General features: G+C 41.5%; 1 protein-coding gene across 7 annotated transcripts in view; it reads left to right on the top strand.

Moving 5' to 3' along the window:
• Positions 1-15,966, top strand: part of glis2b (GLIS family zinc finger 2b) — a 79,809-nt gene that overhangs the window by 49,549 nt on the left and 14,294 nt on the right. For 4 of the 7 annotated variants that reach the window (XM_060840640.1, XM_060840635.1, XM_060840634.1 and 1 more), the window contains exons 2-3: positions 13,125-13,321; positions 15,184-15,365. In XM_060840640.1, the coding sequence (XP_060696623.1) occupies positions 13,125-13,321; positions 15,184-15,365 (379 nt within the window). Of the gene's footprint in view, positions 1-10,535; positions 10,611-13,059; positions 13,322-15,183; positions 15,366-15,966 lie in introns of those variants that run through there. The other 3 variants (XM_060840636.1, XM_060840638.1, XM_060840637.1) reach the window with 2 other exon arrangements.

The following is a 15,966-nucleotide window of genomic DNA, read 5'->3' as shown; positions in this document are numbered from 1 at the left end:
ATCTAAATTGGCAGGGCCCTAGGAATGTATGCAAGAAGTCAGAAGAAAGGGACAAAAACAAAATACAGGAAGAGGAATAAGAAAGATGATAGGCAGAGAAATCAAGGACCAGAATCTGAGTCTTTGTGCCTGACTGTGTGGAACATTTAAAATAAAGTGAATGCACTAATCACCCAAGTAGATACAAACAGGTATGATATAGTGGGATTTGCAAAGGTATGACTGCAGGGTAACCAGGGATGGCAACTGAACATCCAGGGGTATTCCATATTTAGGAAGGATAGACAAAACGGAAAAGGCAGTGGAATTACATTACTGGTTAAAGAGAATATAAATACAATATTGAGGAAAGATACCAACTCAGACAATGTAGAATCTGTGTGTATAGAGAAATACTAAGGGGAAAGAAACATTAATGGGGATGGTGTGTAGATCACCAAATTGTAGTGGTGATGTTGGGAATGGCGTTAAACAGGAAATCAGAAATGCATGCAGTAAAGGAACATTTGTGATTATGGGTGACTTCAATCTGTGTAGAGATTGGGTGAATCAAATCAGCCACAATACCATAGAGGAGGAATTCCTAAAGTGTACATGGGATGGTTTTCTGGACTAATACATTGAGGAATCAACAAGAGAACAGGCCGTCTTAGACTGTGCATTGTGTAATGAGAAAGGAATAATTGGTAATCTAGCTCTGAGAACCTGTTTAGGGATGAATGACCATAATGTGGTAGAATACAAGATGGAGATTGAGATGGGTTTTTTTTCTGAGATTAAGATCCTGAATTTAAACAGAGGAAATTATGCTGCTGTGAGGCTTGAGTTAGCTATAGTAGATTGGGAAATATTACTAATGGATTGTCAGTGGATAGGGATTGGCAAACAGTCAAAGAGCAAATGAGTGAACAGCAAAAATTGTTTAACCCTGACTGACACAAGAGTATAAAGCAAACACTGGCCAAATCATGGCTTACGTGGGATACTAGAGATAGTATTACATGCAAAACTGATGCATATAAATTGACAAGAAAAACAATAGACCTCAAGATTGGAAACAGTTTAGAAGTCAGCAAATGAGGACCAAGGGATTCATTAAGAAGAGGAAATAAAGTATGAGAGTAAGCTTGAGGGGTAAAAGACTGTAAAAGTTTCTATCGGTATGTAAGAAGAATAAGATTGGTGAAAACTAATGTAGTTCCCTTACAGTCAGAAATGGGGGAATTTATATGTGGAACAAAGTAATGGCTGATGAACTAAATCCACACTCAACTACTGTCATCACAAAGGAGGACATGAATACCATTCCAGAAATGATGGGGGAGCATTGGGTTTAGTGAGAGGGAGGAACTGAGGCAAGTCTATAGAAATAATATAGAAATGGTGTTGGAGAAACTGATAGGATTGAATTAGCTTTATTGTCACATATACTCAATGAGTACAGTGAAAAGTGTATACATCGCCACTTACAGCACCATCTTAGATATAAAGGTACCTAGGTAGATCTTCTTTAGTTACAAGATCTTAGAAAATAGAGAAGTAAAGTGTCCAGTTTTGCAGAAATTAACGCATGGTACAATGGTCTTCCAGCTCCACATTGGCACTGAGCTTCCAGCTTGCTCTGGGCCCTCGCTCCAAACTGTGATGAGCTTCACCTTGAGCTTTGTGAGGCTGGGGACTCCAGACCGCCACACCGGGCCAAAACGATGCCAGTCCAGGCTGGGCGGAGAGGATGTCACACAGGGCTTGGGACACCAGGCCACGCCAAGAGGATGGCACACGGGGCTGAGAGGACACCAGGCCATACCAAGAGGATGGCACACTGGACAGAGAGGACACCAGGCCACGCCAAGAGGATGGCACACTGGGCAGAGAGGACACCAGGCCATACCAAGAGGATGGCACACTGGGTAGAGAGGACACCAGGCCACACCAAGAGGATGGCACACAGGGCTTGGGACACCAGGCCACGCCGAGAAGACACCACACTGAGCCGAGAGGATGCCAGGTCAGGCTGAGAAGGTGTCACGCTAGACCGAGAGGACTCTACACCAAGCCGAGAGGACATCACGCCGGGCCAAGAGGATGGCACAACAGGGTCATGAGGACATCACACCAGGCCGAGAGGACCGCGTGCTGGGTTGAGATGATGCCACACTGGGTCAAGAGGCCACTCCGGGCCAAGAGAATCCCACATCTGGCTAAGAGAATGCCAGTCTGAGAGGAAGCCACACTGGGGCACGATGATGCCACGCTGGGCCGTGAGGAAGCCACATTGGGGCACGATGATGCCATCCTGGGCCACGAAGATGACAAGCTGGGCCAAGAGGACACCAGGTCAGGCTGAGAGGATGCTACACCAGGCCAAAAGGGCCGAGAGGACCCCATGAAAAGATGTCAAGCCTGACTGAGAGGATGCCAGGCTGGGTCGAGTGGCCAATGGTTGAAATAGGACTGATAAACAGTACTGGAAGGCTAATAAATCCCCAACGCCTGATAATCCACATCCCAGGGTATTAAAGGAAGTGGCCCTAGAAATAGTGGATGCATTGGTGGTCACCTTGCAAGATTTTTACAGAATGGAGGTTAGCTAATGTAACGCCCACTATTTAAAAAGGAAGGTAGAGAGAAAACAGAGACTTAAAGATCAGTAAATCTGAGGTTGGTAATGGGGAAGGTGCTAGAGTCCATTATCAAGGCTTTTATTGTAGAGCACTTAAGAAGACACAGTCAGCATGGATTTACAAAAGGGAAATCCTCTTTGACAAATCTACTGAATGTAGCTGGTCGAGTTGATCAGGGAAGTCAGTGGATGTGGTCTACTTGAACTTTCAGAAAGCTTTTGATGAAGTCCTACTGAAGAGATTAAAGTGAATGTGCACTGCATTGGATGGAAAATTGGTTAGCAAACAGAAAACAAAGGGTCGAAATAAATAGGTCTTTTTCTGAATGGCAGGCCTGAACTACTGGGCACCAAAGCTATTGGGAGTAGGACCCAGCTATTTATAATATTCACATAAAGCAACTGAATGTAATATCTCAAAATTTACAGATGACACAAAGCTGGGTGGATGGGTAAGGTGAGAGAAGGATGCAGAGATGTTACAGGGTGATTTGAACAGTATGAATGAATGGGCACATGCATGGCAGATGCAGTATAATGTGGATAAATGTGGGGTTATCCACTTTGGTAGCAAAAATGGGAAGGCATTTTATTATTTGAATGGCTGTATATTCAGAGACAGGAATGTTCAACAAGATCTGGGTGTCCTTGTGTACCAGAGGCTGAAAGTAAGTGCTCAGGTTCAGCAGGCAGTAATGAAGGCAAATTGTATGTTAGCCTTCACAGCGAACAGTTGGAGTATCAAACCAGGGGTGTCATTGTGCAATTATACAGGGCATTGGTGAGGCTACACTTGGAATATTGTGTGCAGGTTTGGTCTCTTTATCTGAGGAAGGATGTTCTTGCGATAAAGGGAGTGCAGCAGAGATTTACCAGTTTGATTCCTGGGATGGTAGGACTGACATATGGAGAGAGATTACGGTTTCATTTACTGGAGTTTAGAAGAATGAGGGGAAATTTTATAGTAATCTACAAATTCGAACAGGACTAGACAGGTTAGATGAAGCAAACAAGTTCCCGATAGTTGGGAAGCCCAGAACCAGGGCTTATAGTTTAACGATAAGAGGTAAACCTTTTAGGACTGAGATGAGGAGAAATTTCTTCATGTAGAGTGGTAAGCCTGTTGAATTCACTACCACAGAAGGTGAAGCCAAAGCATTGTATTTTCAAGAAGGAGGTAAAGGAATCAAGGGATGTGGGGGAGTGGGATTAGGGTATTGAGCTTGGATCCTCTAACCACACAGCATCAATGTGGACTTCACTAGTTTCCTCATTTCCCTTCCCCCCCTCCTTATCCCAGTTCCAACCTTCCAACTCAGCACCACCCTCTTGAACTGTCCCACCTGTCCATCTTCCTTCCCATCTATCACCATTACTCCCACCTCCATCTACCTATCGCACTATCAGTTTACTTCCCTCCCAGCCGCACCCTCCACCCTCCCATTTATCTCTCTATCCCCTTAGCTCTTGAGCCTCATTCCTGATGGAGGGCTCTTGCCTGAAACGTTGATTCTTTTGCTCCTCAGATACTGCCTGACCTGCTGTGCTTTTCCAGCACCATACTCTCAATTCTGATCTCCAGCATCTGCAGTCCTCACTTTCTCCTGTTGAGCTCGATGATCAGCCATGATCATATTGAATGGCAGAGCAGGCTTGAGGGGTTGAATGGCTTACCCCTGCTCTGAGCTTCTATGTTTCTATGTCTGTTCATACAGGCAGATGAATGCCAAGTGTTACAACACGGGGTAAACCCTCTTGCTTAATTTAAAACCACCAGCACAGAAAAGATTTCTCCTGTACAGTAAACTATAAAATTTCGAGTGGCCAAGAACTGTTTAACATAAAAATTAACAACTTTATTTCTTAAAGTATAACAGAGAACAATTAACTAACAACTATTTACAGTTCCTTCCTCTAACCTATCTTTTACTTTCCCTTCTATAATACTAGTCTGCTAAAACTCCCAATTAAGATTTACAGAAAAACTCAAGTTTTAAAACCAGCCAGCAGTTGAATCTTCTTGTTATCGGTAGATTTGCTCCCCAGGTCAGTGTTGAGGTTTTTCTCTGTGCAAACAACTTCTCTAGACAGGTATCTCTCAGAGAGTTCTGACTAGCAGTCTACATCTGATCGTCTGGTGGCAGTTTTCCTCCCAACTGTTCAACTTTCCCCAGTCTTATACCCCAAAGCATTGGATTGTGTCATTTGCTTTGAAGATTGTCAATATACTCCATTCAAATTTGATAGGAATTTGGGTTTTTTGGGGGTATAATTTAAACTGATTGGCCTAATTAGAATCTGTTTTGATGTTTCCAGGCAACCAGCTACCCCATAATGTTACATTATGTCTTATTGAGAACGTTTGGCACTGTCAATGCTAGCTTTTATTCTCTTAAAAGTATAGAACACCCACATCTTCATAACACATAATACTGGCTTCAGTTTTTTCTCTACTTTTTAAACACATTACCCTAATATACAGATAATATAAGTTCACCTTAATTTCTTTCCATATACCCGTATGTGTATGTGTGTATATATAATATTAAATAAAGACAAATCTCATCTATACTTTATCAGTTAAATCTGCGATAATGCATCTGCGATTACATTCTTTTGACCCATAACATGTACGATTTTTAAATTAAAAATCTGTAACATAAGACTCCAATGAAATAGTCTCATATTGTTATCTTTAAAGCATTCTAAGAACATAAGTGGATTATGGTCAGTGTACACCGCCATCTCCAACACATTGTTCGTGACATACACATTAAAATGTTGTAAGGCCAGTACCAAATTCAATTGTTCCTTTTCGATTGTGGCGTATTTCCTCTGGTGGATGTTCGAAAAGTAACCAACTGGCAGTTCAACCCCATCCTCATCTTCCTGGAGGAGTACAGCTTCAACTCCAGTGTCACTAGCATCAATGGTGACTTTAAAAGATTTTGAAAAGTTTGGTGTAGCTAAATCTGGATTGGTGGTTAATATTGATTTCAAATGTTCGCGTGCCTCCTGGCATTGTTCTGTCCACCGAAACTTTATGTTCTTCTTCAGCAAAACAGTTAACTGTGCCTCTACACTGCTGAAGTTTGGAATAAACTTCCGATAGAATCGGCTGAGTCCTAAGAATCAAAGCACCTCTTTCTTTGATGTTGGTCCTGGAACGTTCTCAATGACCTTTGTCTTTACGTCCGTGGGGTTGACCTTCCATGACCGATGTTATGTCTCAAGAACATTACCTCTGCTTTCGCAAATTCCATTTTATTTGAGTTTATCACCAGTTTTGCTTCTCGTAGTCGTTCAAAGAGCTCTGCTAACAGTACCATGTGATCTTGCCAGGACTTATTAAAGATCACTACATTGTCCAAGTAGATTGCACAGTTTGTTAAGCCAGTTATAACTCTGTCCATGAGTCTTTGGAATGTGCCGGGTGCATTCTTCATTCCAAAGGGCATCACTTTAAACTGATATGGCCCATTTGGGATGACAAACACAGAAATTTCTTTCTTATGCCAGTAACCATATATTAAGTCCAACTTGGTTACGTAACTTGTCCGACTTTCTCAATACAATCCTCCAATCTAGGAATTGGATGAATCCGATTTCATAATGGCATTGACCTTCCAATAACCGTTGAGTCCCATCCAGTTTGGGAACTAAGACGATCAGCGAACTCCACTCGCTCTGGCTTGGTTCAGTGATATCCTTGTCAAGCATGGCCTCCACCTCCGTCTGGACCTGTCTGGCTTTGAAAGGATTAAGCTGATAGAGGTGTTGTTTTATTGGAGCAGTATTTCCTATGTCTACTTCATGTGCAATAGCATTAGTCCTCCCCATCTGATTCTTATATAGGTCCTTATATTGCAGTAACAAATCGTTCAACTGTGTTCTATGCTCCTGAGACAGATAGTTTACTAACCTATCCCACTCCTCAAGGACTTCATTTTAAAATCTATTTTGAGGCACATCGTCAGGATTTGATTTCTACTCCGGGCCAGTAACTAACACCTGTTTCTCCAGTTCTTTCTCCCTAGTATAATACAGTTTCACCATGTTCACATGACATACTTTTGTCTATCTGGCATTGTTACTAGATAATATGCCTGACTAACTTTTTCTCAATTTGATAAGGACCATTAAACCCAGCTAATGAAGGGATCTCCGATCACTGGTAAAGTTACTAACACATTATCCCCTCGGGAAGATGTTTGTGTCTCAGAGCTGTTTAGCTAACTCACCTACTCCATTTAATCTTTCCCTCACCTCTGATACATAAACTAAGTGCGAGATCTCTGACTCTGGTCCTGTTAATTTTTCTTTAATTAATTTCAAAGGGCCTCTCACTTCATGCCCGAATATTAACTCGAAGGGAGTAAACTGAATAGATTTGTTTAGGGCATCTCTACTGGCAAACAATATAAATAGGATACCTTTATCCCAATAATTCGGGTAATCCTGACAGTATGTTCCCAACATGGGCTTCATGATGCCACCTTTCTAAAGCTCCCTGGGATTCAGGATGATACATACTGAATTTAAAGTGCTGTATACCTAAGCTATCCATAACTTTCTTAAACAGCCTAGCAGTAAAATTTGACCCTTGGTCCGACTGAATCTTTCTGGGTAGCCCATAGCATGTGAAGAAAACTACTAACTCCTCTACTTCCCTTTCGCCTTGATAATCCGAAATGGAATTATAGACACATTATGGTTAACAAGTATTGGTTCCTAGTTTTAGTTCTTGGGAGGGGACGTACATAATCAATTATAACCCACGTGAAAGGTTCTTCAAATGTGGGAATTGGCAACAAAGGTGTTGGTTTTATTACCGCCTGTGGTTTACCTACCATTTGGCCTGTATGAAACATACAGCAAAAGTTAACCACATCTTTGTGCACTCCAAAAATAAAAAATGTTTTTGTTCCTTAGCCTGAGTCTTTTGTATCCCTAGGTGACATCCTGCAGGTAGTTCATGTGCTACCTGAAACATCACCTATCTGTCTGCTACCAGCAACACAATCTGGTGTACTTCAGCTCACTTCTCATCTGCACTAACCTACCATGGTCTCCATTTCTGTCTTAGGATTCTATCTTTCAGATAATAACCCTCCAGAATATTCTCTGCCTCCTTTTCAGAGTATGCATCCACATATATATCTTTTATTGTTTTGTCTTGCTGTTGCAAGTGCCTTAGTCTTTCAGGACCAAACACTTCTGTCTGATCCTCTGCCTGTTCAGGTTTTCCCTGCATCGTTACATCAAACAGGGCGTCCGCTAACTGAAGCTCAACTCCTTCATCTTTCTGTTTACTTTTCACTTTGTGCTGTGACTTATGATAATGGGATCTGGTTACCATACAGTCTGGGAAAATACCAGGATATTTCTGTTTTAATTCATCAGTTTCTTGGACTTCTTTGGGCTTCTCCACAACATGGGATATCACTTCCACCTTGGATCCTGCCAAATCATTCCCAAGACCAAACTGAATTCCGGGAACTGATGCTCTGTCAATTACTCCCACTGTAACATCCCCAGTCTTGAGTTGATCTTACATTGGGGAACGTTAAATTTCTGTCCATCTATCCTACAAATTACCACACTGTTGGGTAACAGATCAGAAAGAGTGCATATTCACTCATCCCTTACTATCAGTGACCAGTTAGATCCTGTAACTCTCAAAATGATAACTTCTTGTCTGTCTCCCCCATTCTTTCTGAGTAAACTTCACCCACAGAGGTGAATTCTTTGGAGAGGTCAGGTACCAACTCCATACCCAGCCCCTGCTTAGGCTGTACACTCTCCTGCAGCTCCTCGGCTCTTCTTGGGGTCTCCTTTACTACCTTCACTAAGGCCACTGGCTTAGCTCCTCTTACTGCATCTTTTCCCACAGTGCCTTTCTTTAACAGCCAGCACTATGACTTTACAAGTCCCACCTTCTGGTGGTGAAAACACCCTTTCCCAGCGTCTTTCTGAAGCCACTGGCATTGTAATTTTCTGTTTCCCACTCCATTACAGTGAAAATACCGGTCTACTTTCACCTCCAATCCACCCTCGTGGCTTCTTCAACCTGTTGGAAAATCTTACCAGTGCTCTTGACTCTTGGTTTCGTAGTGTAGGATCTCATTTTCTCCCAACTTCTTTCCCTCACAGGATGAAATTCTGGCCAGAAGCTTGTCTGATGCACCAACACGTATTCATCTGCTAATTCTGCTGCCCTTCTCACTTCCTGAACTTTCTGTTCCTCCATGTGAATTCTTACCATCTCTGGAAATGAGTTTTTAAATTCCTCCAGCAGAATAATCTCTTTTAGAGCCTCATATGTCTTATCTGTTTTCAAAGCACGCACCCATCGATCAAGATGACTATGTTTAATTCTTTCAAACCCAACCTAAGTCTGACCTGGTTCTCTCTTTGTGTTTCTGAACCACTGTCTGTATGCTTCTGGTACCAATTCATAAGCACTTAAAATAGCCTGTTTGACCTCTTCATAATCTTTTGACAACTCATCTGACAACGCAGCAAATACCTTACTATCTCTGCCTACCAGTTTAATCTGAACCAGCATTACCCACAAGTCCTCTGACCACTACATCTGCCTAGCCAGTTTTTCAAATGAAATAAAGAAGGCTGCATAATCTTTCTCATCAAAACGTGGCAGAGTTTTGACCTCTATATATATATATATATATATCTACTATCTCTTTGAATCTGCGGCCTGTTAACTTGACTTTGCTGACTATGTTGCAACTTCTCAAGTTCAAATTCCCTCTCCCTTTCTTCTCTCTCTCCTTGTTCAGCTAAGAACCTTCTCTCTCGTTTTTTCCTTCCTCTCTCTTTTTCCTCCCTCTCTATCTTTTTCCTCTCTCTTTCTTTGTTAATCTTCTAACTCCATTTTCCTCAATTGTAGTTTAAGTTTTTCTAACTCGACTGCACTTGTCTGTTTCTCTGATACACCTAAGTGTTTGAGTAATTCCCTTACAATTGCAGCTTTACTTTTGTCCTTGGTTAAACCCAAATCTAACTTATTTGCTAATTCTAAAAGTATGGCCTTTTTCTTCTAAGCTTTTTTGGCAAATTTTAGAGTTATCTTCAAACCCCAGAACCTCTTTAGCAATTTTAAGAGCCATTTCTCTCACTCTTAATTTAACCAATCACCAGTCACTGAAATTAAACAAATTGTCTCACTTACGTTTTATTAAAGTATCTAGAACACTAATCTGCAAGTGTTCAAATCTGCTGGGATTTTTCATACTCCCAAATCTGTTCAAATCTGTCTAAACCAGTTCAAATCCCAGACCCAAGCCCCAAAACTGTTACAACACAGGGTAAACTCTCCTGCGTAATTTAAAACCAGAAACACAGAAAATATTTATACCGTGCAGTTATCTGTAAAGCTTCGAGTGGCCAAGGACTATTTAAAGTAAAAATTAACAACTTTATTTCTTAAAGTGTAACAGAGAATAATCAATTAACAACAGTATACAGATACTTCCTCTAACCTATCTTTTACTTTCCCTTCTATAAAAAAACTCCAAATTAAGATTTACAGAAAAATTCAAATTTTAAAACCAGCCAGCGGTCGAATCTTCTCTTTATCGTCGTCGGTAGATTTGCTCTCCAGGTCAGTGTTGAGGTTTTTGTTTGTGCAAACCCCTTCTCTAGACAGTTACCTCTCAGAGAGTTCTGACTAGCAGTCTACATCCGTTGGTCTGGTGGCAGTTCTCCTCCCAACTGTTCAATTTTCCCTGGTCTTATACCCCAAAGCATCAGATTGTGCCATTGGCTTTTAAGATTGTCAATATATTCAATTCAAACTTGACTGGAATTTGGTATTTTTTGGGGTATAATTTAGACTGATTGGCCTAATTCAAATCTGTTTTATCATTTCCAGGCAAACAGCTACCCCAGTAGCTGGAGCACATGTTACATTGTATCTTATTGAGAACACTTGGTGCTGTCACTGCTCGCTTTTACTTTCTTAAAGGTATAGAACACACACATCTTCATAACACAAGCAACATTTGAGAAACTAAACGTAATCTCAATAAATGAACCAATGTTGACTGCCTCTGAATTCTCCTGACCTTTCCAACTGGCAGTTGATGTGAATAATTTAGGGGTGGGTGCTGTCTTATTACAGGACGATGAGTTCAGGGGGCACTTCTGGGGGCACTTCTCTACGAAGTTAAACCAGTATAAAAAGAAGTACTCTAATGCGGAATTATCAGGATTATTGTTAGTTCTTTAGCACTTTGAAGTCTACATTCAGTCAAGCGGCTCATGTTCTTTGCAATGCAGTACGTTTTTCTGCTGCAGCCTTTTCTTTGCAAACTGTTCTTCCCAAACTGTTTAAGATGTAAATAAATATATATTCAGTCAACTACATTCTAAATTAATATTTCAGTTAATGCACCCTCATAATACATTACAAAATACTCTCAACAAATATACAAGTATGTGGGTTGTTACAAACCCTTCCTGACTTATCAACAGTCCCTTCTGCCTACCTTGCCATTATCTATTATAAGACCATAAGACATAGGAGTGGAAGTAAGGCCATTCGGCCCATCGAGTCCACTCCGCCATTCAATCATGGCTGATGGGCATTTCAACTCCACATTATACAGTACTTTGCAAGTTTGTTCACTGTATTTTCTGAATGCCCTGGAACTGATGTCCTGCAGGAAGGCACCTTCTGCTGACTCCTTGGTCTTTAAATCTCTGCGAGTTCTATCCCTTTAAATGAAGATTTCATTCTCTCCAGTATTTTGTTTGGTGGCCTAACAGCTTTTCTTTTTGCTTAGCGCAGCTTTCACTGTTTCAGTCTTTTAGTTTGAGTTTCTCTCAGTCTGTGTCCACCTTTTGTATGAAGGTGTGAAGATTGGCACTTGATTGTCTATCGCTTTGGTCTGGCTCTCTGTCCTTAGGATAACTAAATCTTAGAGATCCCTTTGTGAGCAGAGACAGTTTAACACATAACCATTTTATAAACTCTTACGTTTATAACATAGGATTCACCTATCAACATGCAGAGCTATAATTTATCTATTTAACTTGGACTGGGGTTTCTAAACCTTCAATAGAGGATATGGAGGCAAATACAAGCGGAATGTTTTGGCCAGTTGGCCTGAAGAGCAGCATGTGATGTGTTATCTAGAACCGCAGCAAGGTTATGTAAATATATAAGGTATTTACAGCACCAAATAGCCAACCTGGGCAAAAGCCAAAATAAGACACCATAGGAAAGGGGACGTCCTTTTGGTATCCCAATAGAATATGTTGGGGAGACACTGTAAAAACTCCTACCTCAACCCACATTCCTGCACATTGGAATATCAGGACAATTTCTGCCAAATTCCAGAGCCACAGACTATTTCAGCTTAAAGCTTTGCACTTCCCTCCCTTGCTGAACTGGAGTGTCAGCCTCAGAACAGGTGTTTGTCGAGTGATGAAGCAGTATATCCAGAACAAACAGACCCTGATGGCTTGTCAGGCTGAGAGATTGTCACTGTAATATGTAACTCACTGCTGTGATGCAACCAGGCCACTGAGAAGGGCTCGGCAGAAATCTTGATTCACTGTGGGCACCATAGACAGGTTTTACTTCAGGTCATGGTTAGTGCTAATGACAGAAACAGGAGAGTTTGGCAGAGATTATTGTAGCATTATCACCCACAGGTCAGAATGAGCTGTATGTAAAGTAACTGGGATAGAAGTTAACTCTGCAATAGAAATAGATCAATGAGGCCTCTACTTCAGCGGCAAGTTACTTGGACGATGAGCAACACTTGGGAATGAGTTTCCTCAGTGCATAATATAGGAGGATACCCCAGTGCAATAGTAAGGGGGTGTTTCACTATTGGTTCTGCTTTCTTTCAGGTGAGATGTTAGTCCTTTCTGCCAGTCAGTTGATTTATATATAAGATATATATTTATATACAAGATTTATGTATCAGATTTACATATAAAGAGGCAGCACGGTGGCTCAGTGGTTAGTGCTGCTCCCTAACAGCGCTAGGGATCTGGGTTCGATTCCAGCCTCGGCCGACTGTGTGTGGAGTTTGCACATTCTCCCTGTGTCTGCGTAGGTTACCTCCGGATACTCTGTTTCCTCCCACAGGCCAAAGATGTGCAGGTTAGGTGAATTGGCTATACTAGATTGCCCACAGTATTCAGGGATGTGTAGGTGAGGTGCATTAGTCAGAGGTAACTGTAGAGTAATGGAATGAATTTGGGTGGGACACTCTTCGGAGGGTCAGTGTGGACTTATTGGGCAGAAGGCCTGTTTCCACACTGTAGGGATTCTATGATTCTGTGATCCTATAGCTGTCTAAGATGAGCAGAGTTCTCTTACTATCTTGACTGAAGAAAAGCAACAACAAGAATTCTTCCATTTTCTCCCCAAGATGATTAATTTGCTGTTCTATTTTTAGGATTGAACATTTTGTTGAAGAGATTTTCCTGGCTGTGCTCAGTCGTTACCATTGTTCCTTCTCAGAGCTGATACTGTGAGGATGCATTCCCTGGACGAGCCCTTGGACCTGAAGCTCAGCATTTCCAAGCTTCGGATGATGAGGGGCAAGAAACAGAAAGTTTATGAGACAACTGAGGAGAGCAGTGCCCGCAGAGAGTTGAAGATGACATCTGACAGGACAGCCATCATCACACCAGCATCTCCTCAATCCATCCAGTCTGGTGAGGAACTTTGTTGTTTTCACTAACAGGCCTCTGTGCAGTTAGGAAGTGATCCCTTTGATAGTAACAACTAGTGTTGTAGAAATCCACATCCTTTTCGGATGCTATGTGCTGGCACTCCACAGATGCTAAAGACCATTATTCGAACCAAGGCTCAGTGTAGTACCTTCACCTCTGACATTGTTGTGGTGGGGAACAAAAAAGAAACTGATTGGGCAGGAGACCAAAGGGGATTTGGATGCATAAATCATTAAAAGCAACAGTACTGGTCAGAGAGTAGTGAAAAAGCTAATGGAATTTAGTTTGATGGTTATGGAATTGAAAAGTAGTGAAGGTATTTTAAACTTTTAAAGGATCCTGGTCAGAGCACGCTGCACATATTTGGTTTCCATTTATATAAAGGACAAACAAAACTTGAGCAAGTGCAAAACAAACTTGTTGGAATGGTACCAGAACGGAGAGAATTACAGTTATCAAGAAAGATTGAACAAATTGAGTTATTTTATTTAGAATAGAGAAGGGAGCCCTGATAGAAATCCTTAAAGATTTGAATGGTTTAGACGGGATAGTTATGGAGAAAATGTTTCTGCTTGCGGGTGAATCTAAGTCTGGGTGTCATAAATATAAAATAGTTATGAATAAATCTGGTAGAAAACAGAGGGAAGAAATGTCTTTACTGACTGTAGAATTTGGTGCCATTGGAAGTGTTTGAGCTTAAGTGCTTTCAGTAGGAATCTAGATGAGTACAAGATAGAGAAAGGGATAGAAAGCAATCTTGGTGGCTGAAATGACTGAATATATTTGGAGGAGTGTTATGGTGATTAGAGCAATCAGCACAGATTATTGGACATTTCTATGCTGGATATTCAATGCAATTTTTATGTAATTCTCCTGCTTCTAAGATTCAAGTGCAAATTGTAGGTTGATATTCCCTGAACAGAAGGGGGCTGTTGGAAATGCCACCCATGAAATGAGACATTAAAACAAGGTATTTTTGCCCTCTTCCATGGTAATATATTTAAGAGTAGTGGAGTTCTCCCAATGTTAATATTAATCCTTCAACCAACAAGCAGAATATTTGTCTTTTATCACATTGCTTGTGAGGAAAAGTGATGTGCATAAATTGCCAACCATGTTTCTTACACAGCAACAGTATTCAGAAGTGATTCATTGACTGTGCCCTTTGGGACATCCTATGGGCTACAGAAATGCAAGTCTTTTCTCTGTTTATAGAGGTAGGCTACTGAGGGTTAGAAGGCAAATCAGCCTTGGTGATCCTCACATTTGCCCCAAGGGTATGTCTACTTGTCTCTGGTCTGTTGCTGATACACGAAAATGCTGAATGACTCTAGGTCTCAGTCAATATTTCTTTGCAGGTGGCCTTTACAGACTGTGAGACAGTAGCCAGCATTTCCCACTCCGCAGCCTGTCCGAGCTTCTTTGGTAATTTATATTCATCCGGCCATGTACGGGCAATCTTGCCTGTGTTTTCTTCGATTATTCTTCAAACTCTGGAGTCAGGATCTTGAACATAAAACACTGCAATCCATAGGGAGGGAAAGTAGGACAAACGTTTAAAGTTGTCAGAATAATATGGAAAGAGGCTATTCAGCTCATTGTGCCTGTGTTGGCTCTTTCAAAGAGATTATTCAAATGGATTCCTTGCCTTTATTAATAAAGCCACATTATCATGTCAGGATATTATGTCAACCTTTATTAAAAAAAACTGTTGATATTCTTCACAGCCAATGTGTGTACCGTCAATGTTTGGACCAAGTGCTGGTTAGTGAGGTACTCACTGATTACCTTTACCTCACTCCAAAACTCTCACTTTCTCTCTGTCTTGCCCGTACCCACTTCAGGTCTGTCAATCAGTTCCAAGGATCAGGAGAAGTTGGACTTGCATTTCTCTCCTGCCCGGAGGTCAGACTCCATTGTGGATCTCAGCTTGTCCCCAGGTTCTGGCCTTGACTCTCCCCCAGGATCAGCTGCACTGCCTGAGGAGCTGCAGAATGGTGACGATGTGTCACCCAGTGTCAGTACTGTAAGTATCCGGGGCCTGCACTGACAGCAGGAATGATGTACTGATCACACATCAAGATGTCGGCAGCATTTCAGCAACCAGTCCAGCTACCACTTATTGCATATTGAACCTGAAGCTCCTGTAGAGGAGCTGTCCTCAATGTCACGTAGAGCCTTACCTTTGTTAGCGTGCTGTCATTGTCATGTAACACCAGAAGACCATCTCCTTCAACCTGCTGAATGGGCTCCTTGTCAATTAAATTGAATGCAGTATAGATGCCCTGTGTAAATGTACAGGTGGAGTGTGCTTCTGACTCACCCTCTCACTGCTGCTTTATTCTCCTTCTGTAACTAATGTTGGGTTCTGTTTGTTGTGGGGTTTGGGGCTTATAAATACAAAAACAAAACGCTGGCAATGAGCAGCTGGAATTTAATTGAGAAGTTTATTGGGTGGTAGTTACAATAACATACTTGGGAGTTAATTTAAGGTTAGAATCCAGATGAGGGGTTCAACTGTGTTATAGATCGAGTAACAGAGTGAGCTGCAGACTGCAATCTAATTGGGGAACTTGGATGGTTATCAGATACTGAGTAGTGAGTTAAAGGCTGGAATCTTATTGAGT

This window comes from Hemiscyllium ocellatum, chromosome 20, assembly GCF_020745735.1.
Source record: "Hemiscyllium ocellatum isolate sHemOce1 chromosome 20, sHemOce1.pat.X.cur, whole genome shotgun sequence".
Classification (NCBI taxonomy): domain Eukaryota; kingdom Metazoa; phylum Chordata; class Chondrichthyes; order Orectolobiformes; family Hemiscylliidae; genus Hemiscyllium; species Hemiscyllium ocellatum.
The sequence above is the reverse complement of the archived record's forward strand: the minus strand, read 5'-3'. Positions and strand labels throughout refer to the sequence as shown.